Source organism: Cyprinodon tularosa, unplaced genomic scaffold (genome assembly GCF_016077235.1).
Source record: "Cyprinodon tularosa strain WSP-4 unplaced genomic scaffold, ASM1607723v1 ctg1498, whole genome shotgun sequence".
Taxonomy (NCBI): Eukaryota; Metazoa; Chordata; class Actinopteri; order Cyprinodontiformes; family Cyprinodontidae; genus Cyprinodon; species Cyprinodon tularosa.
This window is the reverse complement of record NW_024038329.1, coordinates 1-20404: the sequence shown is the minus strand read 5'-3', so window position 1 is coordinate 20404 and position 20404 is coordinate 1. Positions and strand designations below refer to the sequence as shown.

The 20404-nt window shown below is 41.8% G+C and overlaps 1 protein-coding gene across 1 annotated transcript in view; it reads right to left on the bottom strand.

The window, feature by feature from the left end:
* The window catches only part of atp6v1ba (ATPase, H+ transporting, lysosomal, V1 subunit B, member a), a 29506-nt gene extending 15934 nt beyond the window's left edge, over positions 1-13572 (bottom strand). Inside the window, exons 1-5 of the mRNA XM_038279256.1 lie at positions 13464-13572; positions 2059-2114; positions 1810-1908; positions 995-1088; positions 349-426 (exon numbers count right to left, since the gene is read on the bottom strand). Of these exons, the coding sequence (XP_038135184.1) occupies positions 349-426; positions 995-1088; positions 1810-1908; positions 2059-2114; positions 13464-13572 (436 nt within the window). The remainder of the gene's footprint in view (positions 1-348; positions 427-994; positions 1089-1809; positions 1909-2058; positions 2115-13463) is intronic.
* Positions 13573-20404: the final 6832 nt, after the last annotated feature.

The following is a 20404-nucleotide window of genomic DNA, read 5'->3' as shown; positions in this document are numbered from 1 at the left end:
AGAAAACAACATCTTCGGTCTCCTATTAGAACATTACTGAAGACCAATTATTTCTAAGCGTAGGAACCAGTAAAATTACTAAAAAAGCTGTCTGACATCTACCATTGCTTCTCACCGTAGTACAGAGACAATGGATTCTAATAAAAAATGTCTCCAGACCTTTACTGGTTGTTAATTCTCTTTTTTTGGACTTTGAATTAGTGACCTCTGACAGAGTAACCATGACTTACTCAAACAGGCCGGCATATATAAAGCTTAACGTGTACAAAGACGGGTTACCACCTTGTCATCCTTTCTATGGCGTTTCATTGGCCCAAAAAGACTGAATGTTCAAATAAAGGTTGGTACCCATGATGTCCAAGTAGTCTTCGGCCAGAACGGTTGGACCGCGGTCGATGGGTTTGCCTGAACCGTTGAACACACGCCCTGAAAAAGAAGATTTTCTTTTTAATCACATCTTCATTTGGATAAATGTCTGCCTGATTTGTGAGGCTGATGAATTCATTAGCAAAACAGCAGCCATAAATTGAAATTGGTTAGATGACTCCCCAGAATGTGTGATCTGTTTCTGCTTTCTGTCAAACTCTTCAGAGCTGCTCTGAGTACGGGTCTGTTGGCTAAACCCACAACTAAGAAGTACAAATACTTAATTATAAATTCAGGGACATGATTAATGACACTTGAATAACAAAAGCAGGTTTCCTGTCTGTTTGCACTCCAGTGTATTTAACCTTGCGCTCACTGAGATAATCACATTGATTGAGACATTCAGGAACATTCAAATGATGGCTTTGATTCCGGCTATTTTTCTTCCTGTTTACTAAGGAGTCAATTGAGGAGGAGAAAATGAAAAAAGGGCCCATATTAACAGCATTTTCTGTAAGCAGATAAATGAAATAAAAAAACAAAACAAGGAGGACTATGCAGCTAAAGTTGGGTCTAAACCAGATCTGAATTATAGTGAGTGAATTAGGAGAACTTGTGGCGATCGTACCCAACATGTCTTCTGACACTGGGGTACGCAGGATGTCGCCGGTGAATTCGCAGGCCGTCTTCTTGGCATCAATCCCCGATGTTCCCTCAAACACCTGAACCAAAGCAAACAGACGGCATGTAGAGGCAGGCCCCAGGCAGGCATCATTAATCTTCACTAACACTCAGACACTAACAGTGGCGGCTGGCCAATAGGGGGCGCTAGGGCGCTGAACCACCCACAGATTAAGGTAATGTAATATTAAATTAATAAGTAAAATATTTCAAAATATATTCATATATATATTTTTAGATATGCAAGATAAATATTTAATCTTTAATTACAGAGAGAGAGAAATTTTTCCAGGACCTTGTTTAGCAACAAGGCTTGGCTAACTGCATGCAGCGAGGCTAAAGCTTTCTTCTGCTTTCCTAGGCTCCTTTTTCAAACGTCAGGATCTGACCCAGCATAGATAAGGACAGCTAGTACTGATTTAAAGCATTTTTTAGAAAAGGCAAAGAAGAATGAATAATCTGGGCTTCACATGGAAAATAGAAAATAGTGTAGCCAGGAAAAAGTACACTTGTTTTATGGTTTAACGGTCACCGTTTCCTGCATGATGCATAATTTGTCTCATCTTGTATGTGTATCAATATTTTTTAAATCTTGATAAGCTGCCAAGCCCTGAAATCAGACACCATGAAACCAAATCACAGGACATCTTCTAAAGGCGATAAGTCTTATAAGCTCAGTTTTTGTTGGAATCAAACAGCCTGTCAGACAGAAACCCAGTCCTGAGTTTATCTCAGCGAGGTCATGAAGATCATACTCCTCACCTGAACAACCGCCTTGCTCCCGATAACCTCCAGGACCTGCCCGCTCCTCTTGGTGCCATCTGGGAGGGTCAAGTGAACAATCTCAGCGTACCTGGGAAACTAACAGAGACGAGCGGGGCGGGGGTCACGCCTTTTTAACCAGAGATGGTTAAATCTAAAACATGAACATCACTCAACATGAAATTAGATCCCCAACACTAGCTTTCCGGTGGGTGTTGCCTTAGAACAGATCATTTCTAATGGCCTTACCTTCACATGGTCCAGGATAACCAGAGGTCCGTTGACTCCAGACACAGTGGAATAGGCTGAAACACAACATGAGGCGTCTCTATTAAACCACCAACAAAAACCATTGCTTAGCCAGTATCACCTTATCTAAGGCATCGATAATCTGGGGAGCATCGGCCTAGTGGTTAGAGCAGTGCCCTTGTGCTCTGAGGACGTTGCAAGTAAGCTTTAAGTGTGCCATCAGTTACAGTTAAGTAATTTTATTATTCATTTTTATTCTCATAAATTAGTAATATAACTACCTTTATGTCAATGTAATGTACTTTTCTGTTTTCCTTTCTAATATCATTTCTTTGTGTACAGTAGTTTTATTTTTTTGCTATTGAAATGAGCCATAATCTAGCTTGCCTTGCTTGAATTATTAGGGCACAGAGTGAAGATGGTTGGTTAAGGGAGAATTTAACTCAAGTCATCACTTCATTCCGACTCCATTTCTGGAGACTTTCTGAGCCTAAAATGGAACAAATGTTTCTTACAGATGTGCTCTCACTGTTGTTAATCACATCAAAGCGCTGATTTATCAGCGGTTTGTTATAGGCTGACTGTATGATGCCATTTACAGCTCAGGCTGACTCAATGTTTTAAGGGTTTTTCAACTTGGAGAGGCACCATGGCTTCTCAGGCCCACTGGTCAAATAAACATTATACACGAGTTCCCCGAATAAAGTCGATTCCAACAGAAGCCAGTTAAGGTTTAATGTTTTACCAATTTCCAAAGGAAGGTAGAGCACTCACTGACTTTTACTCAGGTAATAGCAGCATCACCTTCACATGTTTTTACTTGTGATAGCAGAGAAGTCATCTAAGAACAGGGTTTATACAGGAATGAGTAACTAATGCTTTTTAATTATCTTAGAAATAATTTTAATGCCATCAAAAAAAAAATATATATATATATATATATAAAATGGCAAAATCCTTTGTAATCTTTACGGTCAACAGACTGCAGCCATGTCCCAAATTCCACATTTTCCAGCCACTTTCGTTGAAATCTGCATATTCAATTCAATTCAGTTTATTTCTATAGCTCCAATTCACAACTCATGTCATCTCAAGGCACTTTACAGTTCACCAGATCATCCAGTCAGATTGATTCAAAGTTTTCTATCTAAGGAAAACCAGCTGATTGCATCGACTCATTGACTTTAAGACAATCCCTCACCAAGCATGCTTGTAGCGACAGTGGAGAGGAAAAACTCCCTTTTAACAGGAAGAAACCTCCAGCAGAACCAGGCTCAGTGTGAGCGGCCATCTGCTGAGGCCGACTGGGGTTCAAGGAGACAGAAGCAGAGATACAAAAGGCAGCTGTTAACCAGCTCCACAGGCGGCCCCATCCAGGAAACACTCAGCCAGGCAGTAGAGCTCCAAGCCAGCTCCCATGTCAGAGGATGAAGAGAGCAAGGAATGGCGGATCAAGGATGGTGGGTAAACAAGAATAATTCTTCTTCCTCTCAGATGTAAACACAGAAGCATGGTGGGGGTGCAATGAGTGAAATTGAGTTCTTTCTGTCAAATTGACAAACCGTAGAAGCCACGGTTGCTCGGCCATGTCTTCGTCCAAATACGTCATCGTCTTTTCTTTTTAGGACTTTCAGCACAAAATTGCGCTAATAGGCTTAATAAGGTAGCGCGTTTCATTCTAGTGAGTTTAATATTTAAAAGGAGGCATGGACATTTCTGTCTTTTTCCTCTTCTACTCGATTGACTTCTGGATAGACGAGTCCAAGTAGCGCCATCTCCCGTGGAGCTGAGTCCGACATGGTGTTTAGACGTACAGTGTGAACAGGTAGATCGTATAAGATTGTCGGGTCGCACAGTGCGAGAACAAACAATGAGCTGTGAACTTTTAAACCATGAGGTTTCGTCGTACACTTTTAGCTGTAGCTGCGTGCAACGAAGGAAAAAAAAAGTATTCGCACAATGTAGGAGAAGCTCTCTGCCTAATCCTGTGGTTTTGTGTAACAGACCTCCATCTCCAGTCATCCTCATACAGTTTTCTATTTTCACTTGGGGGGGGGGGGGACGATAGTTCAAGGTACCCACTTATATGTATTGTAACAATTAAGTACATGGTTTGCTCTTTAATTTTACAAGGTAACAAGTGCTCAATGGGCTATATGTTCATGGGGTGTGAAGGAGCAACATTTCCCATTAGGTTTGGAAAACTTTCTCCACCCCTCTTTTGCTATTTCAGCTCAAGTGCAGCGGTTCTCTGGCTTGGCATGCAACAGCATTGCGGGTCACCCTGCAGCCTGTTCAGCTGCCAGAGCCCTTTGTGTACAGAGATGTTAATTGGTTCTAATCCGCCACTAGAAGCTGTTTTGGTAGCCTGACCTCGCACCCTGAAGGACATCTTGGTGTGAAATACTAAAGAGCCCATTCAAGTGGGAAAGAAAAGAGGTCCAGAGCATTCCAACACAATTCAATTTCCCCACTGAAAGAAGGAGAGGACTCAAAGGAAAAGGGGGGAATAGGTGCTTGGATGAAGATGGGAGTGCATCATCATTCTGGCAATCAATGAACAGCACAAAGCAGTGGCTGCTGTGATGTGCAGCTTCACAATCACATCTTAGCCTCTACTTGAAGGGATTCCCACAGTTAAACTGAACATGGGAATGCTTGCTGCCTGGAGGCTGCAGAGCCTCATCAGCGCTGGAAATGAGCGCATACAGAAACGAAGACGCATCGGGAAGCAACGACTTTCATTCCCAGTCAGAATTTCCTGTTAAGGCAATATGAAAAGCAGAAGCACAAACCGCTCCAGAATCTCTGAACTCAGGGCTGTTCGTTTGTCTTTGCTTTCACATCCCAGCAGCAGAAATGATTGTACGTATTAGGGCTGTAACTAACGATTATTTTGCAAATCGATGAAAGGGACAATTAATTTTCTGATTAACTGATTAATAAAATACTTTTTACCAAATTAAACCGGGTCCACTTGAGGAGTTCTGGATAGAGCAGATTGATGAAAATGTTTTTTATCTTAAATGCAAAATGTTTACATATTTTTTTACAATCTTGGTATAATCATTGCTGTAATTGGGTCAGCTAAAGACACGTGTTACAGTCTTTACACTCCAGTTAACGATTAATTGATTGTTTAATTAGTCGACGCTATTTCAATAATCGATTCATCCGGGGTGCAATTGCTTTCCTCATATCTGCTTTCTGTTTTTCCCTCTTTGCCTGATACAGAATTATGAAGTAATTCAGAATTGGTGAAAAAAGGATGAACTGCCAAGTTTGAATGAGTACGTTTGATATTTACAAAATTATTTAATGCTTAGACTGCTGCCTCTGCGACCCAGCCCCGGATAAAGTGGAAGAAAACAGATGAATGGAAAAAATTATCCCTCACTTGAAAGTTTTTTCTTCTATTAAATGTAGATTATCTAATTTCTTTGGCAAATTGTCTGACTAAGCTGCTCAAAACCAGGGAAAATGCAATTTCACAAGAAAAATCAACTTACTTTTATTGCAATTTTTGTAGCGTATGAACTTTAGTACTTGATTAATCTAACAGGAATGTATTAAAATGATCTCAATAGAAATACTACTAAATATAATAGCTGAATAAACAATTATTTTGTTTTTTGGATTATATAAGTAAATATATTGTAATGGGCAATATACCGGTAAGCAAAAAAAAATAAATAAATAAATAAATCAATGCTGTAAATGTGGTTGGAATAATATCTTCTACTCTGAAATACTTTGGGATGTAGTGAAAACGACAACGATTACAGCAATTCGACCATTAATGGAATCTGTTAGCAGCAAAATAATCAGGCTAACGTTGCTAAATTGGATTTTGTTAGTCATGTTAGTTATTTAAATTCAGCCCTACTTCCTTCCGCAAAAAAAAAAAAAAACGTCTTAAGATGAGGAGTTTCAGGAAGTGAGTCATGAGCGGTCAGAAAAACATTCCCGAGGTCTGGTGTCTCTTCATGCTATAGACAGAAATGGTGTCTAAGCTTTGATTTTAATGCCCTTTCAGGAGAAAGAATAAAGACTTACGCCCACTGGACTCTTTCTCTCCTCTGACAAGCTAGCTGCTTAAGCCTTATTAGAATGTGAATTGCAGAGGTGTTTCAAAACTGATTTTATAGAAATTATTTCCGTAATGACAGATGAAACATTTGTTTATCATGACTACATTATTACCAATAATTAAATCTTCACAAAGAAGTAGTGACTTGCTCGTTTCCTTTTCATAGCACTAAATGACAGAATGCAACGCTAAAACAAAGACGAGTCATTTTGACTGTTAATAGCTTTTGTCCCATTTGACACGAGAGAGACAAAGGCCTCTTAAAAGGGAAGACAAGGTCTGATGAAAAGTCTCCTTATTTGTTTATTTTCCTGCTCTGTCTCGACAAGGCTTTTCACTAGCTTCATCTATTAGGTTGCTGGCAAATGAATACAGTAAAGCACCTTAAAGCTGTGATCTTATAGGCTGGCGTTGCGCTATAGTAAAACAGCTGCTGTCAGACTCGGTCTGCATCAAACACAAGTAGCAGTTATACAGGGGGAAGGTTCGGGTTATCAAATCAAGCAAAGATTCAATCTGATGCAGACATGCTAATATCAGAGTTTAAACTACGCATCATGCAGCGCTAGTTTCTGATAACCAAACAAAGAAAAGTCACGGATGCAGAGTTTCACAACAAACTAAATATAAAGCAAGAATAGAAATGATTGAATGGGTAGCTGCGTCTTTCAGAGGCTTCACATCTCCACATGCTGGTTTGAAGCCGTTAACCCTTTTGTTCATGTGTCTCTGGGTTTCAACAAGATCATTTATTACAATCCCAAACACACAGATAACCTGTTTTTTTTTTTCATTGCTTTTCAGTCTGAGGATGTGTGGAGCGGTTCGCAGCCGAGTGTGAAGCGGCCGGGATGACGATCAGTGCCTCCAAATCAGAACACATGGTCTTGAGCTGGAAAAGGGTAGAGAGCCTTCTCCAGATTGGGGAGGATGTGCTGCCCCTAGTGGACGAGTTTAAGTATCTCAGGGTCTTGTTCACGAACGAGAGGAAGATGGGGCGGGAGATCCATCGGTCCGGCGTCTGCTGTGAAGCTCGCACTGTACCGTTCTATGGTGGTGAAGAGAGAGCCGAGCGAAAAGGCAAAGATCTCAATTTACCGGTCGATCTATGTTCCTACCCTCATCTATGATCATGAGCTTTGGGTCATGACTAGTGATGGGTCCAGCAACACGATGCGTGGAGCCAATAGAGCAAAACACTGTCTCGGTGCGTGTGTAGTTTCAAGGAAGTCATGTGACCGATACAGGAGTTGTTTCTAACTGACCGACTCACTAAACTGTGTTTAAAAACAAATCTGTCAACATGATGCATCTACAAAAAAAAATGTCTCATCTTTTTGCGGTTCAGATCATCCTTTAGCTCTCAGTTATCACTCAGCTTATCTGAATTAAAGTTAATTTCAAATTGACTTTTTTTATTGTACTCATTGTTTTTAAAATATTATTTCTGCCACTTTTATTTCTGCTGGCCTGGGAGCGCCTTGGGGTTCCCCCGGAAGAGCTGGCCCAAGCGGCCAGGGGGGACGTCTGACCATCTTCTAACTGATAATTAGTTTGTTTCTTACGAGTCAAAATTAAATCACTGTAATCTATTTAAGCCAGACTTATAAAATACTTTAAGCCCAACTTTATTTAAATCAATTCCCTACAAACGGAACAACAGACTAACAAATCTTTCTGTCAACTAAAGTTAAACGTCACTACCTCTAAATAAACCTGTCTGCTAGCTGAGTTACCATGGGATTTCATCTATCTTGTCCTGTTCCCACTTCAACTATTCAACAACTACTATAGATGGTTCAGCCAATCCAGTTGCAGTATTATGGTTTAAGGCGGTACATGTTGCTGTGACTAAAACAAGAGCTGCGAGCCCACAGACAAACAAAAATAGAAATGGCAGCGCAGGAGGCTGCACACGTAGCTGCTGCTAACACATCTGGTTTATCGGGATCTCTTACAGATATAACTCTGCTAGGAGAGCAGGACTTAAAATGTTGAAACTTTATGAGCCCTCCTGTTTAAAATAAAAATTATAATAAGAACTGAGAATCAACAGGAACCGGGATCGAACAACTAACTGCTCCATTTATGCAAACTAGCTCTGGCTCTTCAAATCCTTGAAGCATAAGGTACATAATATATTGCAAACACTGGCCCTCCATACTATTCCTATATTTGTGCAGCTCACAAACAGGGGCGGATTTAGGAAAGTTGGGGTCCTAGGCAAAGAAGCTGGGGGCCCTCTGAATTAAGAAGAAAATACACAAAACAGACCCATTATACAGATAGAGAAATGTTAATAGAATAGACATCCATCATCTGTTCTAGGTTTTGTCCCTCTCTTCTTCTTGTTTTCCTCTCTATGTTTTGTACTCAGCTGACTTTTCATGCTGTCTCTAAACGAATGAAATACTTTTTCCAAGCACTAAGCTCACTTAGCTGATTGCTCCTTCCTGTGTTTCCAAAAAGGCCAAAGTAAATAACCCAGTCCTTCTTTTCACTGTAGACAAGCCATGATCTGCTTCTCTGTTCTCCATTTTTCATTTGGATGAAATAATAGCTGCATGAATCATGACAGCAGACAAGATAGAGGAGAGCAGGAGGCGGGGTTACCAATCTACTTGCTCTGGAGAGCAGAGTTCGCTGCTTTTAGATGTTGTCTCCAAAGTCTCCACTAGCAGAAAAAATTTGGTAGATTTGGTGCTAGGCACTTTTTTTTTAAATAAAAGTGCTAGAGGGGTCTGAAAAGTGGCTAAAAATAGCAACAAAAGCGCAAAGTTAGCAACACTGCTCTTTGCATCATTTGTTTTCACATGGTTTGCTGCTGTCTGTTTGGAACTTTCTGAACATGTGCAGCAAATGGACTGATCCAATATGGTGGACACTGAAGGGGGGGGGGGGGTTGAGACACACGTATTACCGTATTTTCACGACTATAAGGCGCACATAAACGTCTTTTTTTTCCCTCAAAATGTGCGGTGCGCCCTTTGGTGCGGTGCGCCTTATGTGTGTTGTAACTGCGACTTTTGAGACCACCTCATTGAGGAGATGATGAAAGAGTGGCTGAATGTAAGGAGACCAGGTGTTTTTTTTCCACTCATCACCATCGCTGTTAATATGTAACTCCATGCGTGCCCATCTCACAGCTGATGTGAAAAACATGGGGAAACAAATTAACGCTGTGCTCGCTGTTCAACCGCTCGACATCGGTGTGAACCGGACCCAGCAGGTGCAGCAGAAGCAGCGAGTTTACATGCAAAGTCAATGGTTGACGCGCGTATAGGTGCAGCAAAAGGTCCCGCAGCGCGTTTTGAGCAGCACGCGCAGCGCGTCGGGAGCGTTTAAGCATCTGACCCGCCGCCAACGCGCTGCTGCTGCTCGAGATGGAAAAATTGAAGTTTTGCTGCTGGACGCGCCGCATCAACCAATCAGAGAAGCTGATCTGGGAGCTGACAGCGAGACAGACACAGCGCTCTGATGACATATGATATTAACGCAAATGAAAAGGCTGGATGGATGAGGAGATGATGAAAGCGTGGCTGAGGCAGGTGTATGTGAGGAGACCAGGTGGTTTTTTCCACGCATCACCATCGCTGTTAATCTGTGACTCCATGCGTGCCCATCTCACAGCTGATGTGAAAAACATGGTGAATCAAATGAACGCTGTGCTCGCCGTTATCCCGGGGGGTCTGACAAAGGAACTTCAACCGCTCGACATCGGTGTGAAGCGGCCGTTCAAAGTAAGGCTGCGAGCGGCGTGGGAGCGAAGGATGACAGACGGAGACCACAGTTTCAGGATAAGTGGAAGGCAGCGCCGGGCAAGTTACGCCACCGTTTGCGGATGGATTGTAGATGCTTGGACTAACGTGTCTGCTGGCTCTGTTGTTCAAACTTTTGCAAAAGCCGGCATTATTTCTGAGGAGCTGCGCTGCACGGAAAGTGACTCTGACAGCGAAGAAGAAGGGGAAATTGGCATGTCTGATTTAGCGCAGCTGTTTAATTCAGAAACAGAGGATGATGACTTTGATGGGTTTGATTAATACTTTGTAATAAATACATGAATAAAGCACAAACATACTCAGTTTTGCTCCCGCTCTATTTTTCTACCTGAAAACTTAATTCAACAGCAGCCTCTGGGCGGGTCTCCTCCTCTTCACCGCGGTGGCTGGCAGGTGTTTTTTCATCTAAATAATCTAAATCTTGCAGCTATATTTGCTGAGATCAGTGGGAAAAAAGTAGTTTTAATATGTTTTTAAGTGAGAAAGTCCACCTGAAAACTTAATAATTGCAGTCAGTTCATCCAGATTATCTATTTCTGTCGGAGGCGCTCAGACCCCCACATACCAGCGGTGCGCCAACAGTAGAATCCCTTCATCAGCAGCCTCTAGGCTGGGCAGCCTCCGGGTTCACCGCGGTGGCTGGCAGGTGTTTTTCATCTAAATAATTTAAACTGCAGGCACCAGGATACCGGTAATAAAAGCGAACATATTCTGTCGGCAGGTTTCAGGATTTTAAGTTAATTTAGGAGTGATGACAGTGCTCTGTCATCTGCGATGTGTCTGTCTCACGGCCAGCTCCCAGGTTTGATTAATACTTTGTAATAAATACATGAATAAAGCAGTCATACTCAGTTTTGCCCCCGCTGTACTTTTAAATACGCAGTAGAGGTATTTAAAGGTAGTAGAGGACATGTACCTGTATATAAAAAACGCGCCCTATAGTCCGGTGCGCCTTATGTGTGTGTTAAATACAGAAATGGGACACATAACTGAGACTGCGCCTTTTAGTACGCTGCGCCTTATGGTCGTGAAAATACGGTATAAGCGTTTTGATGGCATTTTAGAGAAAGGATTTTTATCAAAAACATAATTAATGTAATTGACCATAAATGTAAACAGAGCTTTATGGGGCACCCAGGAACTTGAGGCCCTAGACTAGGGCTGGGCGATAATTCAATAACGATATATATCGATCGATAGACGTGTGGCGCAATAGAAAAAAAGAGGGTCGATAAAAGTTCGAAAAAAAAGAAACGCAGTTTTCCTTCCTTCTCATTGTAGCCTAGCATGTAGGTTTATGCTAGTCACTACTTCCTCCCAACCAATCACAATCACGGACCCAGGCATGCCGTCACCAAGCGCCGCCCTCTCAAACCACAACACAGAGCACATGAAGATGTCGCAGCAAGGAGAGGCAGAGGAAATTGTTTCAAAGAAGGGTTTTTATAGTTCGGCAGTCTGGCAGTATTTCGGTCATGGCAAGTCGGACCAAAAACAAACCACAGTCATCTGGAAAATGTGTCGGGAACCAGTGAAAACGAAGTCTGATAACACAACCAACTTTTTTTTTTTTTTAATCATCTCAGCCGCTCACACCCGCAGGAGTACGAGCTGTGTAGGCCCCGGCGCGGCTCTCCTCCGAGGAATCTTAGGGAATTTCGGGAAAATATATATATATTTTCAGTTCTGGGCAGTTTCCCACGTAGTTCTAACAATTGAGAGAAAAATGCTGAGGGCCCAGAAACTTCAAAGTAATAACTCAGGTTAAAGCAGGAAACGGGGGCGGCGGTGGGGGGGCATTTATTTATTTGTTATATTTATTTTGGTCACTTTTCTGGTCACTTTAGTTTATTCTTTGTCAGTATTTAATAACATAACCCAGGTCTCTTAAGTTATTTTTCTTTAAAACAATTATGTTATGGTTAAAAAAGTTGGTTAAATAAAGATTTAATTCGAAGTCTGTGTTTGTGTTTTTTATTAAAATTAAATCATTTAGCAATATTATAACAAGTCCAGGCAGAGCTGCACATAAAATATGGTTTCAAATCTTTTCAATAATTATCGATATCGATCAATATGCATTTTTTTTTTTATAAGCTTTTTTTCTATATCGCCCAGCCCTACTCTAGACAACTGCCTAGTTTTGCCTAATGGTAAATCTACCCCTGGACACATACTTTAAATCAGCACAAAAAGTCGATAAATTACAAATCTAGCATTAGACATTAATCTATTTTGAAACTTAACTCTTGCCATAAAAAGGTGCCTTAAAGATTTGATAAAAATTCAAACCAGGGAAGCTTAAAATATGCTACTTAAGGAGTTCTGGATAAAGCATATTCACAAACTAAAAAGGTTTTTCATCTTAAAAATAACATCTAAATGTTTATTTTTTTCATTTATGCAGAACTATAAAACTATTACTCCAGGCTATTTGAATGTGTTAAAAGTCTGTATATTCCAGTTAACAATCGATTATTAAAATACTGGATGAGGATTTCCGGTATTAGATCTATCACGATTCATTTGATTAATTGTTCCAGCCATAGTTAAGATTTGTGAAAAATTAAATAATTCTACATCTTATATGACTATATTGGAGATTGAGGAAATTAATGATCCGATTGTTTAGACTAAACTGTTGATTTAGATTATTTGGAAAAGAGCCTGAATAATTTTTAATCACAAACTGTGATGGTTGTGATCATAAGATAAAAACAACCACCTGTACTGTGACAGTGGGGAAATTTGGGTGTGACAGTGGCAAAAAGTCCAAAAACCCTAAACATTAAATAACAGGCATTTAAGTTATAGAGGAGAAAAATACTATGCAGTTATTAAAAACCAATTAATAAAACTTAAAAAGTTAAGACTTGAGTTGCAGCCCTATAGTTTTTGGTTTTCCATGGATTGCTGCAACTAGCACGTGACGGAATCACATGATCTATCATCCATCTGTCACCTGCTCTACTTCTGCTAGCGACCAGCGATGGTAATCACTATTAGGTACAATAAAAACCCTACATAAAATATAACAACGGTTGATTAATTAAATCTGTACTATTGAAGAAAAAAGAAAAAAAGAAAAACCATCACAGCACTTAGCTAAAACAGTAAGCACTAAGCTTCATTCATCTCAAAGCTTTCTACAGTGCATCTCTGTTCCATGGAGGAGGAGATGCAGAAAAAAAATTATTATATAAATAAATTTTATATAAATAACAGATAACGTTTTTATAAAAAGAGATTATTTCAATGGGCCACAATGCCAGCAGCGTTTAGCACAATTAAATACCGATAAACCGGGTCAGAGCTTCTTTAGCTAGCATTTTAACATCATTTATTTAACCGTAATTGCTTCTAATCCGTTTCCTAAAGACTAATGAACATCATTTTAACTTAAATTTAGCATTATCGGATCATAAAAATAACTTGTTTTCTCTTTCTCCGCCTAACTGTGACATTAAGCGGTGCAGCAGCCTCCTAGCAAAGGCTAGCAGCTATCTAGCAGTTAGCAGCTAACAGTAGCAGCCTACTTAGCCTCGGCTGGGAGATGTAATTCCTCGTCACAGCTTGGGTGTGTGTCCTCGCAGCAGCTCCGATGCTGTTAACGTCCATCGCTCGGTTTGCCACCAGCGTTGCCATTTTCTATTTTAAGGAAACTAAAGACGGACCAGGCTGCCGTGGTGCTCCACTGGCGTTAATGCAGTAAATGACAACAGAAGGTAGGTCATATGACGGTGACTAACCGGAAGTTCTCTGCTAAGTCTGCGCATGCGCAAACAGCGCAACAACTTCATTTTAAAACGACCCTCACAACTACCCCATTTATCTATTAATTATGGAACAGGGTCAGGGCCACTGAAAAAATAGTAAAAAGTTAACATGTTTTAAAAATATATTTCCATTTAATATGGGGAAAAAGTCAGAATTCTGACTTTAATCTCAGAATTCTGACAGCTATCAAACATGTTAGCATCAAGCCATAGCCATGTCTGTTTTAGAGACACCTTCAGCTCTTCCATTAATGAAAAAGCATTATCAGGGACCCCTCAGACATATAAAAAGTCACCTAATTCCATCAATGTGTTAATGGCCCTCCAAAACAACTCCCATCTTTGTCAGGGAAGCTGAGTGCTTCACATCTCTTCCTTCATTAAGGTCCAACATTCTGAGATTAAAGTCAGAATTTTAAGATTAAAGTCGGAATTCAGACTTTTTCCCATATTAAACTGAAATAAAATGTTAAAATCAGTTAACTTTTTCTTTTTTTGTTTTCAGTTGATCCAATCACTGACCATAAATTCAATAACCACACAATTTGGAACTGTCTAAACGAAACTTTATTCCATGGGAAAAATAAACAAAATAACATTCTTTGCAAATTTGAGAAAAAATCAATTGAAATACTGAAAACTCTTTATCTAAAACTCCTCACACAACCAAAAGCTAAAGAAACTCACTTTAAAATTTTAAATGCTATTTACCCCTCAAAAGAACTACTAAGACAACCCAGTCTCATGGGAAAATGTACCCCCACTACGTTGGTCCACACTGCAAAACGTAGTGGAGGTACATTAATGGCCATTTTTTTGTGGTACTGTTACATTTCTTCTGCCTATACGCTTTCTATTGTTTTACGTCCTAGTCACGTGACTTTCAAGATTCCAGCTGAGAGAAGAAAAAAATATATATAGATGGCCGACATTCGCTCATTTTTTTGTGGAAAGATTAATAACTTGAGTTTGTTTTTGCATTAAAATGAGTTTTGATTACATTTCTAGTGAGAAATGTATAGTTTGTTGCCAGAATATTTACTCAGGGAATGTACATATTCACTTGCTTGTTCGTTTCTTGCAAAGATTTTTCAAGATAATGTGAAACTGTAACATTTTGGTATAAACATGGCTGAGATTTCTCTAACTTTTAGTGGGAAAATCAATAATTTCAATCAGTTTCTGCATTTAAATGGGTTTTGATTACATTTATAGCGAGAAGTGTAGGGTTTATTTACATAATATTTACTTCGTGAACATACATAATCACCCGCTTGCTAGTTTTTGCTACGGTTTTTCGGATCTCGTCAGGATTATGTGAAATTGCAACGTTTTGGCTGCTACCCATCCCCTAGCATTTAGCTGCCGCCCCGATTCAACATTGAATTCTTTGTGATTTAACTCCATCTGACGGATCAAACCCTCGCCACTGCGTGCGTTGCATCTGAGGTTGATTTTCAGATCAATGCATTACGTCGTGGCATACGGGAGAAACTAATTAAACTAGTTAAAAAAAGGATCATGGGTTAAGATCGGATGTGTTTTAATTGGAAATCTACCGGATCCTTTGTGCATTTAACTTCCTGTTTGGTGCGATCTCATTGATGGGTTTTGACCAGATTTTGACCAAAGAGGAACTAAAAAAAAAACAAAAAACAAAACAATTTAAATACACAACCAGCATATCTGGAATCAATGACAGAGAGCATACATAATCACCCGCTTGCTAGTTTTTGCTACGGTTTTTCGGATCTCGTCAGGATTATGTGAAATTTCACATTATCTTGAAAAATCTTTGCAAGAAACGAACAAGCAAGTGAATATGTACATTCCCTGAGTAAATATTCTGGCAACAAACTATACATTTCTCACTAGAAATGTAATCAAAACTCATTTTAATGCAAAAACAAACTCAAGTCATTAATCTTTCCACAAAAAAATGAGCGAATGTCGGCCATCTATATATATTTTTTTTCTTCTCCCAGCTGGAATCTTGAAAGTCACGTGACTAGGACGTAAAACAATAGAAAGCGTATAGGCAGAAGAAACGTAACAGTACCACAAAAAAATGGCCATTAATGTACCTCCACTACATTTTGCAGTGTGGACCAACGTAGTGGGGGTACATTTTCCCATGAGACTGGGTTGACTAAGAATTGGTTTTAATAGTGATGTTTCTAAAGTGATGTAGAAACGATAGACCAGGGAAAACCAATTAAAAATCAGCAGCGTCCGAATAAAGAAAATCATCAACCAGTAAAGGTCTGGAGACATTTTTAGTTTTAATCTGTTACTTTATTTAACACTAAAATAAAATTAGGTTTTTATGCATCCATAGTATACATTGACTTTTAAAATAAAATAAAAAAGATAGAACATTCCTCAATTTTAAAATTTAAAGCATTTGTAAGTTTGGTAAATAGAAAATTTCCTGATTTAAATATTTAATAAAACACCTGAACTGACCGTTTGTTTTTCTTTTTTCTGTCTTATGCTGCCCTGCAAGGTTTTAAACCTGGGTTTGAGTGGAGACTAAGCCATTCTAAAGCACATATCAAGGAGCTCATTTTGAGCCTGCGGATCCATATTTATTTTTGATTCTGTTCATGGTGGAGAATCCTGCTTCACAGCAGCAGGTTGAGCCAAACATCCTCTAAATGTTCAGGGTCATCTTTGAGCACCATTTCACTTTTCTTTCACCAGTTCACCACAGTTCTTCCAGCAGTCCACACTTTCTCTGCTCTCTTTTTCTCATCATCTTCTCCTTCTTTCCCATCGCCCGGCTTGCCACAGGTTTGCCTGCTGTGTCTAAAAGTAGCAGCAGCAACAACTCAGACTGACAGCAGCTCATTGGATCATTTGGATCACATGCAACCTGGAGCCGGACGCTCTGTAGGGCTTTACCATATTAACAGGAGAAGCAGCGCAAGTGAATTTAGACAATGACATCAGACAACATGCGGTAATTTATAAATGTCTTAAATCAGGTTGGGTCCGGATCCGGACCGTGGTCTGCTAATCCATAAACTCTGCCATAGACCTTCTATAAATGCAATCAAACCAAAACATTTTGGAATGGCTTAGAAAGATGGATCAAATTAAGAATTGCACTTCCTGAATCTATCTCTAAAGAATTTGGAATGCTATTGAAAAACAAAACAATAGAATTCTGTGGTAACCTTATTTTATGTGTAGTAAAATCCTTTTCAAGAAAGAGTGTTGATATCATCCCCAGTCTTTAATTTTTTTTTATTTATTTCTGAATTCAAGTTATATTTGAAATCTCTTTAATGTATCGAATGATATGAATACCTGACTGAAATACTAATGGGATTGCTCTCCGATGTACATCAGTCCTAACATCCCATTAGGACGGAGGATGGAGGTCCGTTAGGTTCTGATGTAGGTATGGGGGTCTGTTCGGTTCTGATGTAGTTATGGAGGTTTGTTTGGTTCTAATGTAGGGATGGAGGTCCATTTGGTTCTGATGGGGGGATAGAGGTCCATTTGGTTCTGATGGGGGGATGGAGGTCCGTTATGTTCTGACGGGGGGATGGAGGTCCGTTATGTTCTAATAGGGGGATGGAGGTCCGTTATGTTCTGACGGGGGGGGATGGAGGTCTGTTATGTTCTGATGGGGGGATGGAGGTCCGTTTGGTTCTAATAGGGGGATGGAGGTCCGTTATGTTCTGACGGGGGGGGATGGAGGTCTGTTATGTTCTAATAGGGGGATGGAGGTCCGTTTGGTTCTAATAGGGGGATGGAGGTCCGTTATGTTCTGACGGGGGGGGATGGAGGTCTGTTATGTTCTAATAGGGGGATAGAGGTCCATTTGGTTCTGATGGGGGGATGGAGGTCCGTTATGTTCTGACGGGGGGATGGAGGTCCGTTATGTTCTAATAGGGGGATGGAGGTCCGTTATGTTCTGACGGGGGGGGATGGAGGTCTGTTATGTTCTGATGGGGGGATGGAGGTCCGTTTGGTTCTAATAGGGGGATGGAGGTCCGTTATGTTCTGACGGGGGGGGGATGGAGGTCTGTTATGTTCTAATAGGGGGATGGAGGTCCGTTTGGTTCTAATAGGGGGATGGAGGTCCGTTATGTTCTGACGGGGGGGGATGGAGGTCTGTTATGTTCTGACGGGGGGGGATGGAGGTCTGTTATGTTCTAATAGGGGGATGGAGGTCCGTTATGTTCTGACGGGGGGGGATGGAGGTCTGTTATGTTCTGATGGGGGGATGGAGGTCCGTTATGTTCTAATAGGGGGATGGAGGTCCGTTATGTTCTGACGGGGGGGGATGGAGGTCTGTTATGTTCTAATAGGGGGATGGAGGTCCGTTATGTTCTGACGGGGGGGGATGGAGGTCCGTTATGTTCTGATGGGGGGATGGAGGTCCGTTATGTTCTGACGGGGGGGGATGGAGGTCTGTTATGTTCTGATGGGGGGATGGAGGTCCGTTATGTTCTAATAGGGGGATGGAGGTCTGTTATGTTCTGATGGGGGGGGATGGAGGTCTGTTATGTTCTGATGGGGGGATGGAGGTCTGTTATGTTCTGATGGGGGGATGGAGGTCCGTTATGTTCTGACGGGGGGGGATGGAGGTCTGTTATGTTCTGATGGGGGGATGGAGGTCTGTTATGTTCTGATGGGGGGATGGAGGTCCGTTATGTTCTAATAGGGGGATGGAGGTCTGTTATGTTCTGATGGGGGGATGGAGGTCCGTTATGTTCTGACGGGGGGGGATGGAGGTCCGTTATGTTCTGACGGGGGGGGATGGAGGTCCGTTATGTTCTAATAGGGGGATGGAGGTCTGTTATGTTCTGATGGGGGGATGGAGGTCCGTTATGTTCTGACGGGGGGGGATGGAGGTCTGTTATGTTCTGATGGGGGGATGGAGGTCCGTTATGTTCTGACGGGGGGGGATGGAGGTCTGTTATGTTCTAATAGGGGGATGAAGGTCCGTTATGTTCTGACGGGGGGGGATGGGGGTCCGTTATGTTATGACGGGGGGGGATGGAGGTCTGTTATGTTCTAATAGGGGGATGGAGGTCCGTTATGTTCTGACGGGGGGATGGAGGTCCGTTATGTTCTAATAGGGGGATGGAGGTCCGTTATGTTCTGACGGGGGGGGGATGGAGGTCTGTTATGTTCTGATGGGGGGATGGAGGTCCGTTATGTTCTAATAGGGGGATGGAGGTCCGTTATGTTCTGACGGGGGGGGATGGAGGTCTGGTATGTTCTGATGGAGGGATGGAGGTCCGTTTGGTTCTGATGTAGGTCCGTTTGGTTCTGATGGAGGGATGAAGGTATGGGGGTCTGTTCGGTTCTGATGTAGTTATGGAGGTTTGTTCGGTTCTGATGGAGGGATGGAGGCTTGTTACTTTCTGATGTAGGTATGGAGCTCCGTTATGTTCTGACGGGGGGATGGAGGTCCGTTATGTTCTGACGGGGGGATGGAGGTCCGTTATGTTCTGACGGGGGGATGGAGGTCCGTTATGTTCTGACGGGGGGATGGAGGTCCGTTATGTTCTGATGGGGGGATGGAGGTCCGTTATGTTCTGATGGGGGGATGGAGGTCCGTTATGTTCTGATGGGGGGATGGAGGTCCGTTATGTTCTGATGGGTGGATGGAGGTCCGTTATGTTCTGATGGGTGGATGGAGGTCCATTATGTTCTGATGGGGGGATGGAGACTCCGTTTGGTTCCGATGTAGGTCCGTTTGGTTCTGATGGAGGGAGGGATGGAGGTCCGTTCTGTTCTGAAGTAGGTATAGAGGTCCGTTTGGTTCCGATGGAGGTCCGTTTGGTTCTGATGGAGGGAGGGATGGAGGTCCGTTCTGTTCTGAAGTAGGTATAGAGGTCCGTTTGGTTCTGATGTAGGGAAGGAGGTCTGTTTGGTTCTGATTTAGGCATTGAGGTCCGTTTGGTTCCGATGTAGGTCCGTTTGGTTCTGATGGAGGGAGGGATGGAGGTCCGTTCTGTTCTGAAGTACGTATAGAGGTCCGTTTGGTTCTGATGTAGGGAAGGAGGTCTGTTTGGTTCTGATGTAGGGATGGAGGTCCATTTGGTTCTGATGTAGGGATGGAGGTCCGTTTGGTTCTGATGTAGGTCCGTTTGGTTCTGATGTAGGGATGGAGGTCCGTTTGGTTCTGATGTAGGGATGGAGGTCCATTTGGTTCTGATGGAGGGATGAAGGTCTGTTTGGTTCTGATGTTGGTCCGTTTGGTTCTGATGTAGGGGTGGAGGTCTGTAATGTTCTGATGTAGGCCTGGAGGTCCGTTTGGTTCTGATGTAGGTCCGTTTGGTTCTGATGTAGGGATGGAGGTCTGTTTGGTTCTGATGTAGGGATGGAGGTCCGTTTGGTTCTGATGTAGGGATGGAGGTCCATTTGGTTCTGATGGAGGGATGAAGGTCCGTTTGGTTCTGATGTAGGTCCGTTTGGTTCTGATGTAGGCATGGAGGTCAGTTTGGTTCTGATGTAGGCATGGAGGTTCGTTTGGTTCTGATGTAAGGAAGGAGGTCCGTTTGGTTCTAATGTAGGCATGGAGGTCCGTTTGGTTCTGATGTAGGGAAGGAGGTCCGTTTGGTTCTGATGTAAGGAAGGAGGTCTGTTCGCTTCTGATGGAGGGATGGAGGTCCGTTTGGTTCTGATGTAGGTCCGTTTGGTTCTGATTTAAGGATGGAGGTCCGTTTGGTTCTGAT